Source organism: Cydia pomonella, chromosome 23 (genome assembly GCF_033807575.1).
Source record: "Cydia pomonella isolate Wapato2018A chromosome 23, ilCydPomo1, whole genome shotgun sequence".
In the NCBI taxonomy this organism is placed as follows: Eukaryota; Metazoa; Arthropoda; class Insecta; order Lepidoptera; family Tortricidae; genus Cydia; species Cydia pomonella.
In genome coordinates, this window is record NC_084725.1 from 3007538 (window position 1) to 3025684 (window position 18147).

Here is an 18147-nt window from a genome sequence, read left to right on the forward strand (position 1 = left end):
GTAATATGCTCATTTTCGCACTAGTGCGGTAAAGTAGCACCATATGTACTGTAAAAATTATTTTAGACGGGTTACTCATATAATTTTTGTAAAATATTCGCTCGACAACGACACATTTCGATCCGATTCCACATTTCGAGAGGATCCTTATCAGCAGCACCGTCTCTAGCTTCTGCGTGACGTCATCGTTGCACGTAACACTCACTGCATAACTGGCTAAAAACCCGTTTACACTAACCTATTTGTACATTGGTATATTTCTGAAAGGTACAGAGATATACAAGTAAGATGGATCGGGCCCCAAATATGGAAAGATACACTTACAAGCTTATTTCTGACTGACAGAATCAAAAAGTTCCAAGGCTAAAATTTATCTTCACTTCTCAGGTACACCAGGCCGGGAAGCAAACTTCCACGACAAGGCAGGAGCCCTCCAGGCGTTCAGCCAACGAGCGGCCGCCACCGCCCATATGGTAGCGGCTAACTCCCACCACAATAAGAGGCTTGCTGATCAGCTCACCCACCATGCTAGAGAGGTAACAATACATTTTTTATTGAAGTAAAGGCAGAATAGAAAAAATCATACCTTAAGTCTATTTCGATAGTTAACCTTTTAACTGCCGTACCCTATAAATAAATCTATTGATTCATTAATCATTAATCATTAATCATATCGAGCGGGAGCGCCGGGCGCTGTGTGTCCGCTGTAACATGTTGTCCCGCAGGTTTGCACGTGTTAGTAAAGAAGTAAAGTTAATATTGTTCAAAGCTTTTTGTCAAACTTTCTACACGTGCGGTCCGTGGGCCAACTTTACGCAGCGGGCGTATAGCGCTCTGCGTGTCCAATATAATGATGCATTTAGGATGCTGTTCAGGTTGCCGCGGTATTGTAGTGCCTCAGCGATGTTTGCTGAGGCACGAACAGACTGTTTTTTCGCCATCATGAGGAAGCGATGCGCTTCACTCCTCACTCGCAGCCGAAGCAGCACGAACAGCATCCTAAGTACGCTGGCGCAGCTTTGGGACTCGCCCCTAGTCAAGCGGTACGTGCAGCTACACTCACCTGTTGCTGTGCTGCCGCGAAACTTATAAATATTATGTAATGTTTTGTTTTGTTTGGTTGTCCAATAGTTTGTTTTGTCTAATTAACTGTAATACTAACTCTAGATACATAAGTCATTGTTACCTAACCCTATGGACGTCAAGTTCGAAATAAATATATCAATTCAATTCAATTAAAATTTCTAACATTTCGCGAGCGGCGCGAAGAAGGCGAATAAAACGGTACATAATAAATAAATCTATTGATGCATTAAAATTCCTGCAATTTCCTGACTTGGCTGCATTCCTGATAAACGGCCAAAATTGTTGATATGTCAGGAAAATTCCTGATGTCTGGTAACCCTAATCGTATCCCTCATTGTTCTGCAGGCATTGGGGGGTACCTAAACCATCTGCCGTGATCGTACGCCTACGCTCTTAAAAAATGTGATATTATGAGCAGGTGGTTACGCTGTTTTGTATTCATTTTGAATATTTCCCAAAAAAACGAAACGGCAGAAAAAATCTATCTAACTACCGCACCTGCTCATAAAATTCACGTGAATCGGTTTAGAAATGCGACTTGCAGAGGAGAAAACGTTTTTGCCCAAGCTGAAATGGAGACCTTCGCTAACGCTTAGTCACTAACTAAATACGATACTAACGACCTTTCATTTAAATAATGTAGAGCCGTTGTATTTTGATACTATTTGGTGGCCCATGAGGGGTCAAATTGTTACCAGAAATTTATCGAAAAAGCTATGAAAACGGGTTAGTTTGTATGGTAATGAACCGTTTTGATTGTTCTTAAGTATATTAAGTCAAGTCGTGCGAAAGGTTAACATATATTTATCTCGTTTTTCTTTCTCTTTAAGGTTGAGAAACTGTCTCCCCAATTGGTGGCAGCCGGCAAGATCAGGCTCAACTATCCCGATAGTAAGGTGAGTTAATAACCCTTCAGGGGGCCTACCCTGAAAGTTAAAATTTCAGTATCTGCCTCTCTATCATTCTTGCATGCATTTACGAGCGATAGATCTCTCTATCGCCAACGAAATATCAGCTCCTCGGGCAGGGATCGGAAACCGGTATTTTTTGTATGGGAACGAAAACGGTATTTTTTCGTTCTTTGTTAATTCCTTCATTTCTAATTAGGCAATCTAATAATACGAAGTCGTTATCTGAACACACAACTGAGTCCTACATTTAGAGTATAAAATAAACCGAAATATATGGTTATTTCGATGTTTTTGCAAAAAACCGGTTCCGAGCCCTGTCCTCAGGTTCCAAATTTGTGTGCAACTAAGGGCCCGTTGAACGAACCACTTGGCGGTCACATACAATTAAATTGAGCGAACCGCGAATTGTATTGTATAAATAACAAAATTGTATGAATAATTGTTTTTTTAGGTGGCAGAGGAGCACTTCAACAACCTGAAGAACCAGTACGCCGACGCCGTTCTGCGCGTTCGTGACTTGTGCGACCAAGCCGTTGACCCGCTTGATTTTGTGCGCACAGCTGGTAATATTACTTTAATTTTTTTTTTATACTACGTCGGTGGCAAACAAGCATACGGCCTGCCTGATGGTAAGCAGTCTCCGTAGCCTATGTACACCTGCAACTCCAGAGGAGTTACATGCGCGTTGCCGAGCCTAACCCCACCCCCCTCGTTGAGCTCTGGCAACCTTACTCACCGGCAGGAACACAACACTATGAGTAGGGTCAAGTGTTATTTGGCTGCGGTTTTCTGTAAGGTGGAGGTACTTCCCCAGTTGGGCTCTGCTCTAGATCTGGAATGACATCTGCTGTGCTGTGCCCTACCACACAAGGCGAGATGACATTCACAATGTCCATACCTCTCTTTTGGACGTAGTTTAAGGGCATACCCGGGTCCCATTGAGCTAATTTTACGGTTTAACTTACGTGTATTTAGTCACTCGCGCGACGTGTTTCGGAAAGCCTAGCTCTCCATTTTCAAGCACTAACAGTGCGTGTAGTGTTCACGATGGCCGCGCTTCGCGTACTGCTGAACGTCCCGCCGTGCGTTGGGCGCGATGAAATAACCGGAGGTAAATGTTAGTATGCCTCACGAAAATTCGATGAAAGATAAAAAATAAATTAAACCACCGTTATGAAAGTTGTAATTTTTCGACACCTCTCATTCTCCGGTGTGAATTATGTTGAAACATTTTTCCTTTTAAAAAGTAATTAAAAAGTATAACTACACTATGATTGTAATTCAAAGGTGTACTTGTGTTGTAGGTGAGCTGATGCAGAAACACACATATCTGTGCGAGGATGCCATCCGCAACAATGATTCGCAGAAGATGGTCGACAACACCTCTGCCATCGCCAGGTATTATTACATACTGTAATAATTGATAAGTTAATTTATTCAGTTAACACGTGTTTTTCCCTCTTCTTCTTTTTTCGACTTCCTCCACCTTATCAAAAATGGCTTTTAAATACCCTTATTCGTATTAACACCCCCATTCAACAACACCCAAGCCCCACGCTGTAGGGTTGATATACCCTAAATAATGTTTACCACACAAACTGGTAAATGCCGGGCTCTCTGTTCAAAAACGACTGAGAAAATTGCATTTTATCCACATGTGGAGCAAAGTAATCAGATGCAAATTTTTAGTTGTTTCCTTATGTTAGCTGGTAGAATTGACTTCTAAGTAATGATTTAGAAGATAAGTACGTTCATATGGACTTGATGTAGTTCGATTTTTATTGGTATTTCATAGCGTATTTTCCTCGCTTTGGTGTGGTGAAAATTGTTGTGTTTCACTCGGAGGCAAAGTTTGTATAACCCTCGTGCCTGGAGATTCCACTTCTCGAATCACTCGCTACGCTCGTTGTTCAATATTGGAATCTTTCGCTTGCTCGGGTATGAATATTAGCACGAGCGGTTAAACAACAACTTTGCCCCCTTGTAAAACAAATAACTATCATATCAATAAATCATGGAAGGATAGACGGTCCGACAGTCTCACATGACGAAACTATACGGGCGTCCTTATTAGACTATGGAATCCTAATTAGTACTCCCCGAGCGAGAACAGTTAGCGATGGGTAGTTAATAGATGAATTTTATTTATTTAGAAAGACACATTTTCACTTACGCAATACTTGCGTCAAGGTTTGACTGTCAGTACATGAATCATTGCCATATGATACATGTACTGACAGGCAAGCCAATATACTGTATGTAGAAATAGTATGTTATGTCATGTGTTTACTAACCTTAGTTGTAGGAAGACTAATTAATGTAAATGTGTAATTTAATATAGTATAATGTAATTACTAACAAACTATATGGGCCTATTTGACCTGAAATAAATGTATTGAATTGAATTGAATTGAATTGAATTGAATTGAATACGTTTAAAGTCAATCTTTACTCATTTTCTCGTTGCAAGATAATAAAAATTTGGGTTTACAATTTTGCTTTTTTATAGGTTAGCAAACCGCGTTCTACTCGTCGGCGGCGCCGAGCGCGAGAACACCGAGGACGCCGAATTCGCTCGCGCTCTAAACAGCGCGCACCAGCGCTTGCAAGCGGCCATCGCGCCGGCCGTGCACCGCGCCAAGGCCGTGGCCTTGGGAGACTCCTCGCAGGCGCCTGCGTGGCGGCAGGCTAACTCTGAGGTCAGTTCACTAACGCGGGACTATTTTGCTTCGTAATCTTGTAGTACATGCACAAAAGAGGATTAGGAAAAACTTTCGGAATCTATGTTCGGTAAGTTCTTGAACAACAATAACTTAAATTAAAAATATGTCATGTTATCATGTTTTAAAGTTTTTATTAATCCTCAGTCATGGAAATGAAACCTTTTCTACGTTCAGCATCACATGTGGAAAGGAATCATTCTTATTAGACCTCGCTACTATTACTAAAAGTAAGATATTCCTTTGTGAAGAACATTGGTTAAAATATTTATTACAGTACATATGGGGCTACTTTATAGCACTAGTGCGAGAAGTAGCATATTATGTTACTGTGTCGAACATTTAAAGGGCCATATGTACTGTAAAACGTTGTACGATACATGTGCGAATAGGTAATTCGCAACTCGTGTCGATTTAAAACACTCCCTTCGGTCGTGTTTTAATTTATCGCCACTCATTTCGAATTTCCTATTTTTCGCACTTGTATCGTAATGTATTATTTTAACCAATGTTATATTTTAAAATATTAGGTATATAATCTCATGGAATATCTGTCTAACAATAGTAGATTATGCAGGAAGGGGGGTAAGTGAAATTTTGGATACGAGGGTGGTAATTAGAATTAAAGACCCGAGTTTGCAATATTCTTACCCCCGGAGTTACACACAATGTTTTTCATCACACTTGCGAAGAAAAAACTAAATTTTAAGCGAAATAATTCTTAAGTACGGTGACATAGTAAACATTCGCCCGCCATTTTGTAATTTCTTGACAGGTTAGGCATCTTAGGCACAGACGTATTAGGCATTCAGCCACGATTGAAAATTATGTAACAATATTTTAAACGGCTGTTAAATTAATCAAATTAAATAATTTTAATCATAAACAAAAATATTAAATTATAAACGTCAGTATTTTAAGAGTAAAACTCATTTATGCTACTGGGTTTGTATGAATAAGTGACAAAAAAAAAAGTATTACTCCCTTGGGAGTTATAGCTTTTTTTCACAATCCATAACTCCCGCGGGAACAAAATAGGCCTTTGTCCTTCAGTACACCTGCATGTAATAAGTCTTTTTCGAGCAAGTCTGATGAAAATTAACCTAACTTTTCAGATCATCAACGCCGCTTCCGCCGTGGAATCCGCTCTATCCCGTCACTACGCTCCGCCCCCGCCACCGCCGGCACTTCCCGAAGCGCTCTCGGCGCTGCACGTGTCCAAGCAGCAGGCGCCGCCGCGCCCGCCGCCGCCCGCCAGCGGCGCGCCGCCCCCGCGCCCGCCGCCGCCTGACACTGATGACGAAGGCGAGGACATATTCAGTCGCCAACCGCACCCCAGCCAACCTATACTGGTATGTCACTTTGGACTTTACCTCGATGCAATAAGACTCAAATATGGTCAGTCAAAGTTGGTAAGATATTGGTGGCCCATGAGGGGCAACTAACGAACTGCTTGTAGCCACATCCCAGCCGGACTAAAGCTATACCGGTAAGCGACTTTGGACCTTATTTCGGTACAATAAGGTGCACGTGTCCAAACAACAGGCGCCGCCGCGCCCGACGCCGCCTTCCAGCAGCGCGCCGCCCCCGCGCCATCCGCCGCCTGACACTGATGACGAAGGCGAGGACATATTCAGTCAGCAGCCGCACCCCAGCCAACCTATATTGGTATGACACTTTAGACCTTATCTCGATGCAATAAGACTCTAATATGCTCAGTCAAAGTTGGTAGCATATTGGTGGCCCATGAGGGGCAACTAACGAACTGCTTGTAGCCAGATCCCAACCGGACTAAAGCTATACCGGTAAGCGACTTTAGACCTTATTTCGATACAATAAGGTGCACGTGTTAAAACAGCAGGTGCCGCCGCGCCCGCCCTCGCTCAACACCGACGAGGGCGAGGACATATTCAGTCGGCAGCCTCACCCGAGATAACCCATTCCGACAAGTTTTTTTTCAATAAATTCAATTTCTAAAACCCTGTCAGCGCTGCACGTTTCCAGGCCATAGGCGCCTATACTGGTAAGTTAATTACCTGACTTTAGACCTTAAGGGAAATAGCATACGGTGACTTTTTGCAGCGATGCAGTCGCTAGAAGGCCACAATACACTCGCATGCTAACGCTGGTTATACGTTAATATTCCCTCGCAAACACTATTCTGTCGCGATACGAGTACAGTATCATGGCACTAGTCGCGATATCAGATACTTGGAAGCTACGTAAAGAATTATGCCGGGCAGGCTGATAACATCTGTCTCATTATACCAATGCATGTAAACAGTAATCTTGGTGGCCCATGAGGGGAACAAAGAAAATGCAACCTCCAGTGGTAGGCTCATCTATGAAAATTGCATGGAGAATATTAAACTATTTCAGAATTATATTCTTTCGAATTTACCAATAATATTGACGACTTTCTCAGGTGGCAGCGCACAACCTCCACAAGGCCGTTCGCGAGTGGTCGTCTAAAGACAACGAGATCATCGCCGCCGCCAAACGCATGGCTATTCTCATGGCGCGCCTGTCCGAACTTGTACGCTCCGATTCTAAGGGTAAGTCTTATGTCAAGCTTACTTCTTCCTTGCCTAGGCTACTAATAAAATACAATATTCTTTAGTGAAATATACCTATACAAAACCGAAAAAAAAAATCTGTTCCGTGAAATGTACAATCAAAATAAATTTTAACCTACCCTATTTCATAATAGAGAAAACCTTTGGATCATACACAACTTCAGGTTATAATCTTGCTCTTTTATCCGCGGATGGTTTTACGCGCCAAAAGTATCTGTCGCCAGTGCTACCCAGTGCTACAAATTGCTTTCAAAACATCTGCGCCTCTCTAATTGTATTACATAATATAGATATATCTCTTTACGCTACAGAATATTTTTGGCGCTCATTCGCTACTATTATTGCAGCTAAGGATAAACTTAAAAAGTTTCGGCTAAGCATATATAATTGTTAACAATTGGCTTTAAGCATAAAAATGTAGGTATGCAAATTAATCAAAGCTTATGTGTGTGCTTATTGATACTCTATTTATTGTATGTATGTTTTACTATTTGAAGCGAGTTTTCAAATATCCATTTGATGTGAAGAATTATGGAGTCAAATCACATGTGTACACTTAAGACTGATATACACTTTCATGTATATTTCCATACACAGTGACCGATTGTGATTGCTCTTGACTGTACTTTTAGATCGTATTAAGTATACTAATAATATGGGTATGTATAGAATCCCTGCGTGCCAAACAGGACTTCTCAAATACAGCCTACCGCGCGCTTCGATATAGTATGTACTATTTGTGTTCGTATGGACACCGCCATCATACCATACCAGTAGTTGTGTGAGTTCACAGTGTGGGCTATTGTACATACACGTCATAAGGCTGCGTTTCGACCAGAGATGTGCGAGGGATGTGTTTGTTAAGAACCAATAGAAATGTATAAAATTATAGAAAAGGGACTTGATCGCATATTGAGTTTTAAATTTACCTCCGACGTTTCGAGGACGGCGTTGTCCCCGTGGTCTCGGAGAAGACTGGCTAAAGTTGACAACAACATCTTCTAGCCGCGCGAGTTTTTCGAACTACCCGCACTTGGTCTTGTTTATCAACTTAAACGTTTTGCGCACTAGGGATGTTACTCTGTCGATGCACAACACTAACGATATTCCTTTTTTCGTCTGTCGATATGCGTTTCCGCTTACTAATGACTGGATTCCATGTGGATAGAAAATTGCCCACTAGAGCTGCGCTGAAGATAGGTAAATGAAGTGATTCTATTGGTTCATAAAAAAACACATCCCTCGCTTCACATCCTCGCACATCTCTGGTGGAAACACAACCTAATCGAATATAAGTACCGTATAAACTGGGATACGGAAAGTTTAGTAAAAACAGGTGTAGTGCCATCATATTCTCAAAGCCATTTAGGACATTTTCGATCCAAAGTCTCAGACATGTCAGATTACTGACCATTACAAAAAAAAAAAACAATGAAATAACGTCAAATGCAATTAGTAATATATATTGATATATAAAAATATTGTATACACGCAGGCAGGGGCGGCCTTTGGGGGTGGCGAACGGGGCAACCGCCCGGGGCCTCGCGGAACAGGCTGATTAGTTTTTTTACGTGAAATATGAGTAGAGTCAAAGTCGATGCAGAAGTTATCTAAGATGTCTTAAACGTCTGTAAAAGGACGTAAGAGGGTTTAATTGCAAAAAACAGTTGTAAAAAGTGTCACGGAACGATAGCTATAAGAACATGCTACGTTCATTTTACCGGCTTAAACATTTCCTGCCGTTTAGCACGAAACTCCTCATTATTCAGGCGTTAGTATTGCCTGTCATGGATTATGGTGACGTGTATTATTCCAACATTATTCAGGAGTTACTTAACAAATTAGATCGATTGCTGAATAATTGTATCCGATTTATTTACGGGCTCCGAAAGTATGTTTCTGATTTCCGCCGCAAACTAAACTGGCTCCCGATCCGCGAGCGTCGGTCGTCTAGAATACTTTGCGTGCTTTATACCATCCTCTTTGATCCAGCTGCACCAGATTACCTTAAATCAAAATTTCACACTTTTTCACATTTTTGTAACACCTCGTCCCGGTTCCGGCCTTCGTACTTCTCGAAGTCTTAAACTCTCTATTCCTCTTTACCGCACTGGCTTCATGTCAAACTCTTTCGCCCTCCAGGCAATTCGTTTCTGAAACGATCTTCCTCTCCGAATACAAGCACAGAGCAAATTTTCCTTAAAACGCCAATTACGTAAATACTTTTCGGACGTACACCAACATTGTAGGACTATATGACGGTTTTAAATGGGTACAATGTTTTAAATATGTATATATTATATATATATATGTATGTATGTGTATAAATAAATATAAATATTATAGGACATTATTACACAAATTGACTAAGTCCCACAGTAAGCTCAATAAGGCTTGTGTATGTATGTATATATGGTATATGTTTGTATTTATTATAATATTTATAATACTATGTATTTATGCATGTTTATTCATAATAGTAGTGTTTAGATAGTGACATTTATCTCTCTGTACTGATTTTCTTTTCTGCACCAATTGTAAGTTTCTGTTTGGCCCAATGGTTGACTGGTAGAGAATGCCTTACGGCATTAAGTCCGCCATTTGTTTTTTTGTATTGTGCAATAAAGGTTAAAATAAATAAAATAAATAATAGCTATATGATTATCTTTTCAATAATTTTTAATGAAGTTAAAATTTGTTTTGCTGCGCCGCCGTATGCAATGTGGTATGCCAAAATCGGACAGCGAATCATATGTCGATGTTTAGATATAGGACAGTTATATTTTGCGATTGGCTATAGGTTGGCTTCATATTCACTTCTTTGAGTATGTTCTGACAAAACAAAATCGGGTCTCTATTGTTTCCTATAAAGTTTCAAGTCATAATGTATTGTTTGTCCGCATTTTCGTTAGTCATAATTTGTTTTTCATACAACGCGTAACTTTTCAGGATTGCCATAAAACAAACCTAACCTATCTGTACGAGTAGGATAACCTTCCGAAAATCCTGAGAAGTTAACGGTTTCAGAATAATGACTAATGATAATCTGACAATCATTACATTATGATTTTCAATAAGCTCTTCCGAGAGCTTGGCAAGCGACTCTGGGAGAAAGGAAATGAGCCCCGTTCTGAGTCATGGCTTGTCCAACAGGTCTCCATCGCCATACAGCGAGGAAACGCTGCTAGTGCGATGGAGACCTTTGGACCCGGCATGGCTCAGAACGGGTTTTAGTTTTTTTATTTATTTATTTAGGATCACCAACAGACAATACATCAGAGAAAAAATAATCTGTAGCTTACATAACATTAAGTAAGTAAGTAAGTAAATATTCTTTATTGCACCAACAATTATACATTTTACATACATGTAAAACTACAAATGAATTAACATTAAGGGTAGATGTTTGTCCAATTATAGGTAACCACAGCTTTTAAGGTATATAGTTAGTCTAATTATTATGTATTTTCGTGAAATAAATTTCGGTTATTACCATTTCTTCAATAATTATGTCGAACAAAGGGATCCGAACAAAATCATCATTTACAAGACATTTTACGCCACATTCACTAACGCGAACTGCACTAATAGTGGCATTATATACCTCTATGTTACAAAATCATACAATGTGTAATATCACGTCATATCATGTCTGTATATATCGCTACCATATAATCGTTGTCTGCCCACCGCTTTCTGGACAGTGGTCGTTATGAACCTGAGTGGTAAGTTGCTTGTTGCAATGTATACTCTGTGTGTATGTGTTAGAGTTTATTTTAGAAAGTAGTTTAGGTGTTTAGAAACATTTACGATTCTTTTTCTTAAGCGATTTTGGACTGGAATCGGACCACGCTAAGTTTTCATATGCATTACTCATTAGGCGGATCCACACAGAGCGAGCATACGCGCGAGGCAATTTCCTCGCGCATAAAACGGGTAGTGTAGACTTGCCTCGGCGTATGCTTGCGCAGTGTGGACCCGCCTATTCACGTATGCATTCCTTCGTATCCATTCAGCGTCTATTAACCTTTTGAACGCCACGCGTATCGTACGCGGCGCGTAATCGTGAACCTTGTCGGTACGCATGAAGGTTGATATTGTGCTGTACCCGCGCGCGTCATATGGCGTCTTTGGCGGTCAAGAGGTTAAGGTCTTTTTCGGGCGAAAGACGATCGTGGTTTTATCTTTTGTCTTCGTAGCTGTTAAGTTCTAAGTACGTAACTACGAGAGAGACATATGCTCGATAGACGATAAAAGTGCAACCATCCTATCCTTACTGAATAGGGAGTATTACTGCAATGTTTTGCCGTCAAAGCACCATGAATAAACCATAGAGTAACTTATACATACTGTGCCTTAAATTGTTTATTGACAAGTTTTTACCGATATTAAGGCGGTTTGTTTACAAAGGGTCTGCCGGGAAACGAGAAAATGGAAATTTTGTTATCTGCCTCTTCATCGCTCGAATATGCAAGAGTGATAGAGAGGTTATATAATGAAATTTCAATTTTCTTGTTTCACGGTAGGCCCTCAGATTTTGGTGAATTGTGGTAGTGGCGTTCAATCTTTGAATTACGAATGTCAAGTTTTTCTCAAATGTATTGTGTTAAACAATACATTCTTTAAACTTATACATTTTTTTGTCATCATTTACTTTCATTACATATTGCATGATATTCTGCACTGTTTCAGTTTTTTGTAAAAATAGTTCTCGACTGTACTGGATTTTAACATTATCGACCATTAAATACAAACCCTATCTTCAACCCGCTAAAGTCCACTGTCCGTTGCAGGCAGCAAGCGTGAGCTGATCGCGACGGCGAAGGCGATCGCCGAAGCGTCCGAGGAAGTCACGAGGCTCGCCAAGAAACTAGCCCTGGAGTGCACTGACAAGAGAATTAGGACCGTAAGTATTTGACATAGAGTTGGTTTTTCTATAGATTTGTGGTACATATTACTTGTTAGAAGTGGAACCTCGTTTTGGATCGTACCGATAAGAGAATTTGAACCGTAACTATCATACCATAGAGTAGTTATTTGAGATGTTTCGTGTCTACCCGAAGTGTTGGCACAGATAGAGAAATAATCGTACTACCGTATAGAAGGGAACTTCTTACAAAACCGAAGTTTGACAGCGATTCAGGGCCGAAATTTGTTAAATATCAAAAAGTGGCGCCATCTAATCATCATCAAAGGCCAAAGGTGTGGCGGCATCGTTTTGAGCGATGGTGCCATAACCTTTGGGTTATGCCCGGTAAGATGGCGCCACTTTTTGATATTCGACAAGTTTAACAGATATCAGTGAAAGAATAAGGATGAGTTCAAAGTCAAATGGCGTTCTAAAAGTTTTAATCATGTGTCGGAAGATGGCATTAAATGTACTATGGCTACAAAGTTTTCTTTGACAATCCACCTCTATTACAAATTCCTTTGCTAATACTAGGCGTCTATAACCTGGATAAGGGCTATAAAGGTACTGTTTAATTTCAGAACCTTCTGCAAGTGTGCGAGCGCATCCCCACCATCGGCACCCAGCTGAAGATCCTGTCCACTGTCAAGGCGACCATGTTGGGAGCTCAAGGTAACTTGCTCTTTCAAACACATCTCATTCACACCATTTTTTACTCTTTGTTTTTAATTTCTATACTTATGTCACATCTAACCTTATTTTAATATCTTCTAAATATTTCGACACACCTGTCATTTGAGTTTAATCCTTTTCCAGGCATAGTACGATGTATCGACCACATACGCGCCATTAGAATTTCAACTTTAGTATTCCGATTTAAGGTTCAAATTAGATTACACTTTCAGGAAATGTTACTCGTCTTCAAATGAATCATAAAAGCTGGATTGATTGGAATATATTTGGATTTTTTGGGAAAACCTTGTAGATCGGTGCGGCCTGGAAAAGGGTTAATATTGTTATAAAAATCTAGATGATTTACCAGTTGGAACTGTTTATCTAAATATACAGTGTGTATTTTTGATATAACGTCAAACTTAAAGTAGATGTAGGTTTTAGTACTATAAAACAATTCTGAAAGTTTTTTTTAGTTTAGTCTTCACTACCGGATTAATTTTCGATTTTTTTTCGATCGGCAATATATTTCGTACATCATGATCACTTGTGACAGTTGTCAGGATGCGTCATTAATGAGACGTTTTTGGTTATATAAAGTAATAATACATTGTCTTGTATGAAAAATTAAAAGTCGTCCATTTTTTATAAAATCTATGAAAGTGTGTTTATTACAATTAATTAAAGTGTGTTAATTAAAGCCGCGCACGAGCTGAGCACGAGCCGAACACAATTCGTCTAGAGTGGACTAGACGAATTGTGTTCGGCTCGTGCTCAGCTCGTGCGCGGCTCGCCTAGCGTGGACCCACCTTAAGATTTTCATACAAAACTTATATTTGCTCTTTTTAATTTGTTTTATAAACTGGGGCTATATAAATTACAGGCATATATATACCTAATGTCTTTGTATGTGCAGATTCATTACAATCCAACACGTGGTTTTAAAATGAGAACGAAACTCCGTTTGTATGGGAAGGTGAAATTCGGCCGAGCTCATAATTCGGCTTGAAAGTCTTACCCCCTTATTCATAAACGTCTACTAAAGTTGACAAGCCGCTAATAATCGTTTGTTCCTTTCCATCATACCCTTACGTCGGAAAGGGACAAACGATTATTAGCGGCTTGTCAACTTTAATAGACGTTTATGTACAAGGGGGTTAATAGTGACCGGTGGCAGAAATGCAGTATTTCGTCACTGAACCCCTGTGTTACATATCTCACAAAAACTCACGAGCAATCAAAAATGCACATCGATTATTTATAAAATGAACCTAAACGCTTAGTTTTATTATATTTTCCCGCTAATTAAACTTCTCTAATCTTTATGTTCTGTTAATTCTGCTTTTAACATTTAAACCACTGTTAATATTTTTATACAGCTATGATAAAATATATGATATGATATTAATGCTTTTTGGGCCGATCTTTTAGTAATTTCTAAGTGCGTTTCCCTCCGAATGCGTGGAGTGGGAACGCATTTCACATTACATACATTGAAAATGCGCTCCGTCGCGGCCCGACTCCAGCCCGTCGGTGGGAATCGTACATTAAACTTGACGAGTAATACTTAGTTTTTTCCTTGAATACGTTTCTGTACTAAATGTTGCTTATTGAATAAAAATAAGTAAAATTCGTCGGCGTAAGCCATTGAACCTTAACCAAGTATTACGAAGACATTTTTGTAATCCGAATCAATCCTTCTTATACACCGTGGGCCCATATAATCCGATAGATTTTAAAGGTGTATTCTTGACCGCATTTAGAGACTAAAATGTCATACAAAGTTTTCTGAAATTGTTCTTGTTTTAGAGATGATTATAATTTTTGTGAAAATTTGTTTCTGTGATAAGTGAAAAAACACTTTTTGGCAGCGACGCTGCCACTACGTGACTTGGTTTAGACTTGCCTACTGACAGACATTAAAGCTTTAAGGAAACTCGCAAAATTTATCTGTAAATAAAAATATAAAATAACTTATTCGTTGCAATGTTTTTTTTTACCAAGATGTATAAAGAAATAACGTGACGTGTGCAAAAAACACACATACACACAAAAAAAATTTTTTTTGCCGAATTTGACCACAAGTCATATTACATTTTTTGCTCCTTAAGACCTCAGGAATGCGTGGTTAAAATCTGTCGGATCATCCTCCTAAGGCCCAGCCATACAAATGAAAAATCAAAAATTTGCCACTGAAATTTGGACCTATAGTGTAGGATACAGTTGATTTTATTTTGTTTGAAAATTCAACGAAACAAACAAATGCAATTCTGTTTCGATTGAATATTATTTAAATTTCATCGAACTAAATAAGTCCTATAGGTAGGACCTTGGGCGAGAATATGGGCCCACGGTGTATAATATCTTATGACTGCTTCGCTAACTGAGCTTCTTGCCTCCTAACAGTTGGCATGGCGGATTTCAAAGGTATTTATCGCTGGCTTTTCTGTGGTTTCACTGTGTTCTCATCAAGTATAAGCATTCCAATTGTATTTAGTATTCATACACTTAGAAAACTATTTAAAATAATTGAAATTGCATTAACGTTTAATGCTTTAAACAGTTCCTTATGAGCCTATTGAACAAAACTAATTTTACTGTTCTGATAAGACAGTAAATTTAACTGTTCTGATAAGACAGTAAATTTAACTGTTCTGATAAGACAGTAAATTTAACTGTTCTGATAAGACAGTAAATTTAACTGTTCTGATAAGACAGTAAATTTTACTATTCTGATAAGACAGTAAATTTTACTGTTGTGATAAGACAGTACATTTTTTCAGTACTTAAAAATGTTCAAACAGTTAACGTTACTGTTTTGTATTTTACTGTTTTTCAAACATTTGTTGATGTTGTATAAAGTAGTTACTTTTAATGAAAATCACTTTAATGTGTGTTCAATAGATCATATTTTTTGAGTGTAATAATGCATAACATGTACATCATACATAGCTAATGAATTATTAAGGCTGGCGTCCACTAGGCTCGCCGAGACGAATCGAATCGCAATAATTCGCCTTCTATACATTCACTATGAATGGCAAATTCGTTTCGACGTGCCGCGGCTCTTCGTCAATGGACGCAGTTGCATAGAAAACATACGAGGCGAATTATTGCGATTCGATTCGATTCGCCGCGGCGAGCCTAGACGCCAGCCTTTAGATACTCTGCCACAGTTAAAAATAGCCTCGTGCCGCCCACCATACAAAATCATAGTTAAGTTTGAATCTAGTTGTATTTTTAATTGGGGAGAATTTCATTTGTTCAAAAATTTTACGAGACAATTGAAAAGCTACATTGTTTGATTTAAATGAAGGTTGACATTCCATTGTCACGGAGTGTACATCCTAATGTACATTGGGCGGCACGAGAATTTACCAATGTAATTGTATTGAACCACAAAACATCGAACTAGAACTCGCAAGCACCCTCAATACTATGAAAACAATTTTGACATGGACAAAGTGCCAAAAACATGTATACACTAACTTAATATATAGGCAATAAGGTAGTGTATACTTATTTTTGGCACTTTTTTCGTACTGATATTTTCAGACGTGACTATACATACAATGCTTGTTATATTTGAACATTATATTTTGACTGCAGTAACATATAAGAATCTTATTGATGCCTATGAAAAAGTATTATTCTGTTCGAATTGTATTCGCTGGATTCTTAATCTAGTTTCAATTTTTAGGGTTCCGTAGTCAACTAGGAACCCTTATAGTTTCGCCATGTCCGTCTGTCTGTCTGTCTGCCCGAGGCTTTGCTCCGTGGTCGTTAGTGCTAGAAAGCTGAAATTTGGCATGGATATATAAATCAATAAAGGCGACAAAGTCGTACAATAAAATCTAAAAATTAAATTTTTTTTAGGGTACCTCCCCTACACGTAAAGTAGGGGTGAAATTTTTTTTTCGCTTCAACCCTAGACTGTGGGGTATCGTTGGAAAGGTCTTTCAAAACTAATAGGGGTTTTTTAAGAAACATTTTTTGATAAAGTGAATATATTCGGAGATAATCGCTCCGAAAGAAAAAAAAAAATGTGTCCCCCCCTTCTGACTTTTGAACCATAGGTCCAAAAAATATGAAAAAAATCGTGGAAGTAGAGCTTAAGAAAGACATTAAATGAAAACTATTGCGGACATGATCAGTTTAGCTGTTTTTGAGTTATCGCAAAAAGTTTTCCCTTCATAATAAAAAGACTTACTTTAATTAGGTACTGATTATGCAAATTTGCCTATTTGTTTAACTCGGGTGAAAGGTACCATTTCATCCCTTGGTTAAGAATTTACTATAGTTTAAGCTCCAGTTTAGCTTATTGTGACGGAAGAGTAACTACGGAACTCTTGGCCGGTTTTTATTGAATATCCTCATAATTCTCTTGTATTACTGTTGTTCCTGAATCTGATAACTTCTTTATTTCAATAACATCTCAAAACTCGATTCTAAAATGTACTTGTACAAATCCCTTTCCGACGTATTGGTATGACAAACGATTATCAGAGGCATCGTTACTTTAGTAGACGTTTATGAATAAGGGGATTAGAGGTTAAAATGTACTAAAATGTATATTTTCACAGGAAGCGAAGAGGACCAGGAGGCGACGGAGATGCTGGTCGGCAACGCGCAAAACTTGATGCAGAGCGTAAGTTATTTCTTTGCAAACACGTTTTATATCAATTAATTACTAAAAAATAAACATCATAAGCAATTTCCAACACAAGCATTTATTTTGCTTACTTGGAGGCTCCTTCCCTTTAATCATACTTTACGTGTTTTTGTCGAATAAAGATTTTTGAATTTGAATTTTCTTGAACATTGATTGTATAAGACGTGTACAGATGACAAAAAAATTGTGACCCGGAGATTGACAGTTGAAGAAAATGGCGCTGTACGATGCCATGTATTTTGTAGTACCTAACGATCGTTAATCATCGTGACATACAATTAGTATAAATTATAGTCTTTTTTTAGCATTAGAAAGAAGGTAATTTTTACGTATCTATTTATTTAAAAACTAACTTTAACTTTTGAAAAATAATAAACACGCACACAAACAAACTTTTATTCAGCAAATAGGCCGCATGAGCAGAGTCTAACAAGGAAAGGTACCCAACTGTCCGGTTCCGATTTGATTTATATTTATATATGTTATACAGTAGTCTAAAATAACGGACACGTATTTTTTTTAGCTGTCCAAACTCAACCTATTGGGAGAAATTGTTCTCCAAAGTACTAAAACTTCTAACTCCTATAGAAAGTGATGCTCA

General features: G+C 38.7%; 1 protein-coding gene across 6 annotated transcripts in view; it reads left to right on the top strand.

Annotated features, from left to right (window-relative positions):
- LOC133530513 (vinculin) overlaps positions 1-18147 on the top strand; it is a 66277-nt gene that overhangs the window by 39677 nt on the left and 8453 nt on the right. For 2 of the 6 annotated variants that reach the window (XM_061868436.1, XM_061868440.1), the window contains 12 exons: positions 388-536; positions 1917-1982; positions 2449-2560; positions 3302-3395; positions 4507-4696; positions 5833-6069; positions 7143-7272; positions 7963-8019; positions 12087-12199; positions 12784-12874; positions 15281-15301; positions 17458-17522. In XM_061868436.1, coding sequence (XP_061724420.1) covers positions 388-536; positions 1917-1982; positions 2449-2560; positions 3302-3395; positions 4507-4696; positions 5833-6069; positions 7143-7272; positions 7963-8019; positions 12087-12199; positions 12784-12874; positions 15281-15301; positions 17458-17522 — 1325 coding nt within the window. The remainder of the gene's footprint in view (positions 1-387; positions 537-1916; positions 1983-2448; positions 2561-3301; positions 3396-4506; positions 4697-5832; positions 6070-7142; positions 7273-7962; positions 8020-12086; positions 12200-12783; positions 12875-15280; positions 15302-17457; positions 17523-18147) is intronic. The other 4 variants (XM_061868439.1, XM_061868441.1, XM_061868437.1 and 1 more) reach the window with 3 other exon arrangements.